Here is an 11,035-nt window from a genome sequence, read left to right as displayed (position 1 = left end):
TGATGATTAAAAAAATTTATTCACAAAAAATATTATTTTGAATCAAACGCTTTTTCTCCAGCTTCTTTGTTTATTTTCATCTTTCTTTCCTTTGATGTCGACAAAAGCAAAGCAGAGCAGAGAAAAGTAACTTGAAAATTTAACTTATAAAAGAAAAAGAAAAAAAAAAGTTTATAAAGCCTCTATGCACAAACTGTGCCAGTACAAATGTAATTCGTATAAGTCGGTACGATCCTGCTAATTAAACTTCATCTTGGATGGAGTTCTGAGGTAGCAGAGGTCGAACATATCAAAGGGAAAAGATAATGCGGGACCAGGAGACCCCTGGGGTAGGAGATTGAGGAATTCCACTAAATCATGGATCTTAAACTACGGGCTTATAACTATTGCCAAGTATATACATTACGAAAAGTAACTTTCAGAGCGCTTCTCGATTGAGTGTCGCAAAACCAAATGACTAATTAGAACAGAGGACTCAAACTAAACGAGGCAAACCGCCAAAGCGCGGGAAAACGTGGGCGACGTAGTCATGATTAACTTCAGTTTTGCATCTGATTGGTTGAGAGTGACGCAAGTTTTTTGGACCAAACATAGACCGAATTAAAGCAAAACTAATGCATTTTCGGATTACTTTAAGACACTCAATTGAAATTGACTCTAATTAACTTTTCTTATATAATAAGATTCTAATCGCTATAAAAATTATAATATGAGATAAAAAAAACTACTACAATAATTTAAGGATCTATAAAAACAGCCGTTCGAAATAAGACCTAGAGCCAGTGTTCTTCTCTTTGAATCGCGAAATAACATAGAATGCACTGAAGAGGGTTGGAAAAATGCCTAACGTGGTTGAATTTTTTATAAAGAGCAAATACAGAGAAAAGTATCGTTTCGCAAATCAATCTGAACATTTATGAAAAATCTTTTTTCCGACACATACGAATGTGCAATTCATTTTTTCTAAGATTTTACGAGAGTGAATTTTAGCATAGAAATGAGTTGTAGTAAAAACTTCAGGAAGCTTCTCAATTAGAAACTATATAACTTCATGAACTGATTATACGCAATTTTTCAGATAGTTAAAGATATATAAAAATTAGACTTTTCATTCGTTTAGAACGAACCGAAACTTTTCGTTAATCTCTTTTTTCTCTGCTTACCTTAATTCTTGAGGTAATTTAGAGGAACAAAGATTATCTTAAGTGCCACGAATTTTTCCTTTTAACATTTTTCTTAATTCTTCTGGAATCGCTATAAAACTATTTCAAACGGAAGCTTCAAGTTTTCACAGAGAAGATTCATTAATTGATCTTCCCCCTGGGTGGCAGAGGTGACTGCTTCGTAAAGCCAACAGATTCTTTGTTTCAATGTGACTGCTAGCTTTTTCGCTTCACAGTCCAAGCACAGCATTTAAAACTATTCCAATCATTTTGAACCAACAGATCAATATAAGCGTTCCGCTGATTCTCCACGAGAGCCTCCAACATATATTGCATTGCCGTTTTATTTTCTGTTTTTCGCTATTTTTTTTAATCTTCACTTGTTGCCTAGACTAAGAGCAATCCCTGCATTTCGGAGAAGTTCGTCGTGCGGATAAAACACAACTAGAGGAAAAAAATGGATGCTAGGGCGTCTGACTCCCAGAGTTCCGCGCGGCGCACTGACATCAATTTGTTTTCCACTGACGGACTCAGACTTCGCCTAAAAGCAGGGATTGCTCGTCCACTAATCCTTGTCAGTCATTTTTATTAACCAGTCACCTCTGCTAACCAGTCTTCTGGTATTTTTTTAACTCTTTATATCCAACTGAGCATTAGGAATCCTATTTTGGGAGAGAAAGGATCAACAGTTATTATTTGAAAACACTAATTCGCGTGTGACAGTCATCCGATATCAATCACACCAATACTACTTGTCATAGAGTTGACTGTAGTCCCCATTAGCGTCTTTGCTGTTCGCTTCAGCGATGTAGTCATACTCTACCGGCGGCGGCTGGAAAATAAAAAGGATCCAAAAGTGACTTGGTGATAATCAACACGGACTATCATTGAAGTTGACACTGCTTAGTTTGTAATTAGAAACACACGCCGTCCCAGCTCATGACACAAAAACGAATGTGAATAAGACAAATGTTTTCGAGCGGAATTGTGCTACAAAAACACGATATTAAACGCGCTTGTGTGGGAACTCAACGGTTTTATCATAGAAGTATGCGGAAGAAATGAGCAAACCGCGCTACTTCGCCGAAACTAAATCCACATGGTCTAAGCTATTGGTGAACAGAAACGAATACACCGACGCAACTATTGAAGACAATTTTCCGACGTAAAAACGAACTTCCTTCTACAAATCCGCAAGTGCTTCTCATGAGTATAAGGAAGAAATAAATATATCAATAAGCGCATAAATAAACGAAAAAAGTAAAACAAGACGCATGAACCGTTTGAGCAAATATTTCGACTAAACATCTAAGAAAAAAGTGCTATTATGACTATTTTTGTACCTTGAAGGATGTTTTCATATAGCTATTCAATTCTGCCTCTATTAACCACACGTAGACACCAAAGGAAAACCCTCCCCCCACCTTCTAAAAAATACTTACCTCTAGCTGAATGTCCTTCAAGGGCATCAGAGGTGTTTGCCGGCGTCCCCATTTTCTACCATTAGGAAAAAAAAAAACGTTGGATAAAGATAATGATAAAGTCCTGTGAGATAATTACTGGAATATTTTGGAATACTGTGCTGTTACCAATACTTTCTCATTGTCCCACACAGCTTACCCTCATTTCTATTTCAGCTTCCTTCCAAACAAGTCCCTTCTACCCTCGCCCTCTCAATCCCTTGCTCTCACATTCCTTCTTATTCTTTTGCTCTCTTCTTTCCATTCCTTCGTTTCTCTCTTCCTTCCTTCCTTCCTTCTCATCTATTTCTCCCTCTCCATCTCTGTCTCTTTTCTCATTATTCCTTTATCAAAATCAAACACCTTTGTCAGTTTCTTTCTCCATATCTGCATCTGTTTCCTTATCCTTCACTCCCAATACTTCTCTGCCACCCTCTCTGGAGGATTTTGATTGTGTCACGGTAAGACTTACGTGATCCTTCCTTAAGGTTCTGTAATATTCTTATGATCTACACCCTCATCATTGGCAGTTAATTAGTAGTCAGTTTTCAATACCTATCCTACCCCCCACTTCATACTCTGTTGGCGACGACGACTGATGTCCCCTCTGTTTCCTTTAAATTCCGTGTGATCTCTTCCCCCCCACCCACCCCCTCAAAAAAAAAACTTCCATCCCGCCAGGGATAGGGGATTGATTGGTTCCTGAGCTCCCTGCCCTCTCACACTGCCATCCCTTACTGTCTTACCCCCCCTCCCCTTCCTTCCACCCTAAAAACCAACAGAAATTCATCTTCATACCTTACAAAGTAAACAGCAACTCCAGCTATCGTACATCCTACGAGAACTGAAATAGTAAGCCCGGCAATTTCTACGCTACTTAATTTTCTTTCTTGGGTCGTTGTTGTTTGGGTCTCTGAGGAATAAAAGAGAGAGCAGTGATTGAGGAGTCTATTTCAAAAAAAAACTTTCACACAACTAAACCAATAATAAAAAATTATCACAATCACTGATCAAAACTTTGGGTAAGATGTATTTTCACAACATGAAAAGTTACAAATGTTTTCTGATTGTGTTTTCCCAGTTATATTAAGAACACATGCGTGTAGGTTAATGTTACTGTATATACAGGAGGTGATGTGTCTAGAAACTTGAAAAACTGTAATTGTCATGTCTTCTAATTTTTCGTCATTGTATTTGTGCTTATAGAACATTCATTATTATTATAAGTTTCTTTGTTTTTTCTGATAGGCGTAGGTAATTATTATTGTGGGTATTTTCAGCAAAATATTTGTAATCCTTTGAGCTGTAGTTTTGTTATTTTATTGTTCAGGTTCCTTTTGTTTGGTTCATAGTTTTCAAGGTTGTCATCCATCAGGTTTAACCCTTTAATCCCTAAGAGTGACAAGGTTCTAATTTCTCCTTACAATATCACCCCTGAAACAAATGTTTAAGTCACAAGAATAAAGGAAATGATCAGCAACTAACGAAGCTCTTGATGGTTTTACAAATTCTCCTTGTTAGAACTTAGGTAATGTATAGAAAACAGAATGGAGAATATGCATAATGATCCAGTTAGGGTGTAAAGGGTTAAATATGCTGACTTTTCTACATTCCAGGGTTCATAATCCTGAGTAAAGTCACCAGTGCCAAAACAATGAACTCATAAAAATCACACTCAGGCAGGTAATACCACATTTATGCAAAGAAGGATCATATCAAGGGGTGAGTGGCAATGAAGATTCATGCTTTGCACTTTATTTGCATTTGCCCTACATGACATTCTGCTCTTTTTCATCACCCACCTTGCACTTTCTTAATGACATGAAACAATCTGCGTGTGCTGGACTTTCCTTCCATATTACGCATGATCATGAAGACATCATAGCTGTGTGCATTTTCCAATCTTGGTAAAGTAATGTTGGTTGCTTTGGCATCAGTAGTATAACTACAACCTTTAACTTTCCTCTGGCCAACATGGTATGCGCATGAAATCACATACTGACCAGGATTGCCCCGCCATGATGAGGTATCTGCCGGCTGAGAGACAATTACCTTTTGTCATCATCATGGTGGCATTAGATCAAATCTCTACTACCAGACATCACTATGAGAAGCACTCCCCTCCCAAAGAGATTGAATGATGAATAATAGCAAAGAACAAACAAACAAATTATTTCACGAGGCAGCCAAGAGGGCCCCATCTCATCTGAGTGTGGTAAAAACCAAAACCAAGTACCAGTGATAACAATTAAATTTCCCAATCATGGAACAAAAAATCACAAGGAGCAAATCAGAACTCAAAGTAAAAACAATTAAAGTGTTAAAAGCCTTGGAAATGCGTGTAGCCAAGGCACCATTGGTTTCTAGTTTTGCATCTGAATAGTAAAGAAAATGGCATAATTTTTCTGGACTAATCACAGTGGATAGATAAAACAAAACCCATGAACTCTTGCTTTACTTCAGACAATATATTGAATTTTTTTTCAGAAAAGCCTTTCCCAAAAGAAAAAATCACTCAGATTATCTCAATCATTAGAGAAAAATATAAAGCCTGTAAACTATGAGTTTACCACGATTCTTTAGCCTTAGACCACAAGTTTTGTGCCTGAATGATTTTCAAATTGAAGTATAGCAATTTCAATGATGAACAATTTTCAAATTGAAAAAAATCCAGTTTGAAGTGTACACACCCAGACATGATTGTGTTCTAAAAAGAAATTTTAGGTATCAAGAATTAAGGTTTAAAACCCACCTCCCATTCCACTGATACATTCCTGAGACCAGAATTGCCCGGAAAGGATAACGAATAATCTCTTATCACCTTTGGTAGATTGACTGGATCTGTAATCAAAATGATTGATGTCATCTACAGCTGTAGAGGGGTGGAGGGAATGGAAGAATATGGTAAAGGATTGCGAGATTGGAGAGAGGGTTAATCAAGACAGAAAAAAATTGGAGCAAAGGATGAAGGGAGGAGAGTTAAAGTGAAGTTAAGGAAAAGAGAGAGAAATAGATTGTAAAAGGAAAGGATGGAATTAGAGTGAAGGGAAAGGAGGCAAGATCAAGAAAAGGTCAGTAAATGGGGGTATAGTTTAGGGAAGTGACCTGCCAGGGGCCTGTTTCTTGAAGGTCCTTGTACTTTATGGGCCCCTATGGCTGTTCTGTTTTCATTCCAGATGGGAGTTTCAAAAGTTTTGAAAACTATACAAACAAAACTATCAGCTAAAGAAACAAAATGGACTGGTTAGGGTGCCAGAACTTGTTCTAGAGAAACAGGTCCCACGAGACAATTAGGCTGATGAGAAAAGAAACAAAGAGGCAATGTGTACAAGAAGGTGGAAGACAAGAGGGAGAAGGTGATAAGGAAGTCCTTAGAAAAGAAGAGTCAGAGTGACCAATGGCAAAAGAGAAAAATGAGCATAATGATAGGTACATGGCACTTAAAAGGTTAAAGAGACATGGCACTTTATACTCTCAAGAAAAACAAGAATTGCTTACTCATATTGGATGCCATTGCAAATACACCCATGAAAATGATTCATATTTAGACAATGTGCAAGGTGACTCAACAGTTTGCAAATAACAGGGAACATTTCTGTAACCAAGTGTGGGTTGAAGAAGAAATGAGAAATTATGGCCTGGACTACATAGATACAAGGGCAACAACTATTAAAAAGACATACAGCCTGCTTTTGTCCTGACAATTTTTGGCCCGATGGCTTCACTCCAGGCTGATTCATCTAATCTGACCACGACATAAAGATAATACTCTGTAAAGTCTTTCAGTCCAGTGAGCAGTGTAAATTCTTTATTGGATCTAGAACTTGTCTGAAATGAAACAAACATTTAAAAAGTTCGTGTATTAATACTAATTTAAAAAATTACTTTTGATATTCTCTTATTTTAATAATAATGACATTAACTAATTTAGTAATCATGATAAAATTGGCCCTGATGATTAAAGAAATAAATGTCCACCTGAATGAATAAATAGTTTGACTTGTGCATACAATAAAAACAGTGAATAGCCATTTTGAAACATGAAAAATAAATCAATACATAAAAAACAATTTTTAAATCATTTTTTATGCTACTGACATAGGTTTCTCAGACCAGTTTTTGTTTTTTGTTCCAGTCTCCCACTCTTTCTGCCAAGTTCCATTCTCCCACTCTTTCTGCCAATTTTCATTCTCCCACTCTTTCTGCCAATTTCCATTCTCCCACTCTTTCTGCCAATTTCCATTCTCCCACTCTTTCTGCCAATTTCCATTCTCCCACTCTTTCTGCCAATTTTCATTCTCCCACTCTTTCTGCCAATTTCCATTCTCCCACTCTTTCTGCCAATTTCCATTCTCCCACTCTTTCTGCCAATTTTCATTCTCCCACTTTCTGCCAATTTTCATTCTCCCACTCTTTCTGCCAATTTTCATTCTCCCACTCTTTCTGCCAATTTCCATTCTCCCACTCTTTCTGCCAATTTTCATTCACCTGTCTTGAGCTATAACTTCTCCCACTCCTCTCCCCCCCTCTCTCTTTCTTCACAAATTACTGATGCAGTTTTTTATCTTGACATGTAAATTTGATTTGTTCATTTAATTTTATTAAAGCTTTGAGGACAGTTCTCTTAGTCAGTAACATTTCATTTACAATGGGTGATGTGTGAAAAATTAGTTAGAAAATGTTTACCTAAACATACCCTATTTTTAATCTCCCCTTTGGCATGATAGAGCACTGTATAATTTTGGTCGGCTAGATCCCAAGATAGTCTGGCTCTCCAACGCACACGTAATTCACCCTCTTTATCTGTGCGCTCAACACTAAAATTTTCAGGAGGCTTGGGTGTAACTGAAAGACAAACATTAACCTTTTAATTTTCCAGCAGTGACAATAACATGTAACGTCTTGTTAAATTATCAAAATATTTAATCCAGCAAACAGGTAATGAGATTACTCAAAATTATCAGGCAGAAGCTGTCATCTTGATCTAACACCAAATTTTTGTAACTAATTTACCAGGAAATGTGTAACACTGAGCTGGATGAGACAATTAACAATCAGATTCTAGGAGTTGAAGGTTTAATGACAGAAATCATTATGGGGATTGTGATATTATTAGCAATACTAAAATTATCCTAAATTAATGAAGAAGCACTTTGAAAAAAATACCTGAACTTGTAGAGATATATGGCAGGTAAATTAGACTTTGTGCACTTCCAACAGCATTTGTGGCCATAACAGAAATATTATAGTCACAGGCATCTAAGAAAGTTTTCAGAATACACTTGAAATTAATTGTAGTGCTGAGAATGTTTACAGGCTGGCATTCTTTTATGTTGATCAACCTGCAGGCAGTTTTCTGACATGAGTTGTCAGGTTTGTCATTGCACAATTTGATGGAGTAGTTCACAGGTAAACCACCAGTATAGCTGGAAGATGACCACAGTATCCAGACATCTGTAAATGGATAAACACCATAGATTTTGAGGTTTAAATTCCGTGGGGAACTTGGTGGATCTGGAAAGCAAAAGTCAGAATAGTTTATATGACTGTGTGAGTCTCCACGGAAATTGGCTTTAAATAACTAATTTATACCATCATATGCATATTACTGTTCTCTATATATCTATTGTGCTGATGAGGAGAATTTGTTTAACAATCCCAAGCTTCTTTAATTGGTGATTGCTCGATTCAGGGTGTTACTGTGAGGAGAACTTGGTTTCTAATCATTTTAGGGACAAAGGGATAAAGTATCACACTTTATAATATAAAAGCTAATTGAAAAGGAGAATCATGAGGTAATTGAAGGAGTTAAATGCAATAAAGCCTTTTGTACATTTAAATTGAAGCCTACAAGATTTCTAGTTTGCTTATAAAAGTCCAGGGAATATTAGGTATTTAATGTGTTTTTGATACACAGTGTGTCTTATTACAAACTTAAATGTCTCAATAAATTTTAAACAAGTGAAACAAACAAAATAACCAAAAAAAAAAAAAATTCACAAAACACTGTCCAGTGAGTACCCAGTACTAAGTGAGGTAAACTTTGATTTTAAGAACTTGACTGATCTAATAATTACTTTATCTCAGGTTGTTGGAATGTCTGCCATTGCTAATTACAAAGTCATTGATCCTTTTCAAGATTACTCTCACTCAGACAATCAGAATACTTTATCAACAGTTACCTCTAGGTTCAAACCATTTACTGCTTTTTTTAAAACATTCTTCCTTTGTAATTTATCCATGTATGTATGTGGCTTTAAATTCAATGTTTAGTTTTGTCTTTCTTTGAGATTTGGAGGAGTTCTGGTATTTACACAGTGACCATAATTCTTACAATAAACTGCACTGAAATCATATCAAAAAAAAGTTCTCAATAAGTATAAATTATATCAAAGTGAAATTAAAACAGACTATTACCTGCCACAGTGACTGAGATATTTACTCCTTGGGATTTATCACCAGATACTGGACCACACCAGTAAATTCCATTATCATGGGCACTTGCATTCAATAATTGCAACTGAACTGTTGAATCATCAATTTTTTTCGCTCGATCAAACAACCATTTGTCATTGTGCTTCCAGGATACATTAGGGCTTTGTCCAAATCCAGATCTTACAGTGCAGTTTAACAGAAATACAGAGCCCCTTAAGACAAAGTATGAATTGTCAGGGCTCCCTGGTTCAATTGTGACAAATGAAGCTGAAATAAAAGCAATGTAATTGTTATTTTCACTAAATTTATAATGATAAGGTTCTGGGAGATTTCACTTGCCAAAGCCAAAAAAGTATAAGTAAACATCTCATAAATAATTCTTTAAATCCAAATCTGCATTTACTAACTAAAGGTGACTCACTAATATTGCCTATATGTGATTTAAACAAAACTAGTTTTGTCGAAAACCATGTCAATTTATTACCATTTAATATTTAAACATAAGTCTACAGCAATCAACTGATGAGGTTTTGAGCAAACATTCTATAATTTGTAAATCATTTGGGCAATATTAGTGTGTGGAAAGTAGTTGCAAAGTAGGATTTTCCTATATATAACGTAAGTACATGTACTTAATAGGCAGACCAAAGATGTACCAAACGTTTTAGTAACAGATGACATGTATATCACCTCTCTTTGACATTTCAGAACAATATCCTGGCAAGAGTTTTAAAGAATGGAGAAATTTTAAGTTGACTGTTGAAACTAATTTCGGATTTAAATTGCTTTTTCAAAATTTGCTACTTACGTCCATACCTAGATTGCTCCGTATAGCAACTCCAAAATGCACCCCCAGTCAGAAAGTAAACTAACTGGCGTTCACACGCCGTTAATCTGTACTTAATTTAGACATCGACATTTTCGCACACAGCGTAAGTCAGTTCCGATATTGTATCGGGCTCATTAAAAGATAGCATCTGAACCACGTTGATTTTGTTCATTAATTTAAAGAAAATAAATTGCAGCTCAATTATGCAAGAGGGAAGGAAATGACTGATTTCATCCTAAGAGTTGAACTGGCTTATATGAAAAAAGAATCAAAACCAAACAAAACAGAAACTGTAGGGCCACGAAAATTGGCGAGCAACCAAAGAAATAGAGGGGATTTCATTCCTCCCTGCAAACAAATTCAATATATTCCGTGTACATGCCTTCTATGATTCTATCGTTAAAGGAATTCAGTGATAACTACAGAGAGAACCTTAATAAATTAAATATTAAGTCACCCTTTTAAAATTCGAACACAATTCAAACCTGTTCACCATGCCGATAACCTTAAACCAAATCATTTCATAAACTTACTTCAAAGGTGCAACGTCCATTATAACGCAAACTAAATAATTGATATATGCACAGTGCTTGGTTTAGTTACTAAAAGCACACAACGAACCCCAAAGAAGTGTATTTATCAAAATAAACCTTCCATCTTACCTCGAGAATGATTTCCTAGCGAGGAAACGTAGGTAGAGGACAGCAACGAAAATAATATCGAGTGAAAGGGAAGTAAACTGTACGAATTCATTGTCTACGATTGACTTCGTGCCAACATCGCAATAGAGGATACCTTTGCATGATTCATTAGGAAAATCTCGTCTCCTACGCAAAATGTAACCAAAATTACTTCATTAAAATAACTCTTGGCTTGTAAAATTAATCTCCCCTAATCGGTTTGCCATAAGTATCACAGAACATCCACAGTCGATTGCCAATTTCGGTTTCGAAAGACTGTTATTTTCTGTCACTTTTCACTTCCGCCCTCGTGGTTGTCAGGAATGCTTTTCAATTACGACTATATGAAGTATCTGTTCTTAGTTCCTGACAAGCCTGGGAACTAACTAAGCCCCCGCGCGTGAAATTGGCGTTTGGCGGCAATACCAAAATGAAGGAAATCTGAAAAAATTGAGGTAATTCACTTTA

The 11,035-nt window shown here is 36.2% G+C and overlaps 1 protein-coding gene across 1 annotated transcript; it reads right to left on the bottom strand.

Annotated features, from left to right (window-relative positions):
* Window positions 1–10,875, bottom strand: LOC131791293 (uncharacterized). Its single transcript, XM_066164028.1, has 10 exons — window positions 10,550–10,875; window positions 9,041–9,325; window positions 7,790–8,137; window positions 7,320–7,468; window positions 6,307–6,451; window positions 5,376–5,464; window positions 4,426–4,660; window positions 3,422–3,536; window positions 2,606–2,660; window positions 1–1,995 (listed from the first exon to the last, which is right to left on the bottom strand). Exons 1-10 carry the CDS (start codon window positions 10,638–10,640, stop codon window positions 1,912–1,914), a joined length of 1,596 nt encoding a protein of 531 aa, XP_066020125.1. The 5' UTR covers window positions 10,641–10,875; the 3' UTR covers window positions 1–1,911.
* Between the last annotated feature and the right edge of the window lie 160 nt (window positions 10,876–11,035).

Source organism: Pocillopora verrucosa, chromosome 3, assembly GCF_036669915.1.
Source record: "Pocillopora verrucosa isolate sample1 chromosome 3, ASM3666991v2, whole genome shotgun sequence".
NCBI lineage: Eukaryota > Metazoa > Cnidaria > Anthozoa > Scleractinia > Pocilloporidae > Pocillopora > Pocillopora verrucosa.
This window is presented reverse-complemented; position numbering and strand designations above follow the sequence as displayed.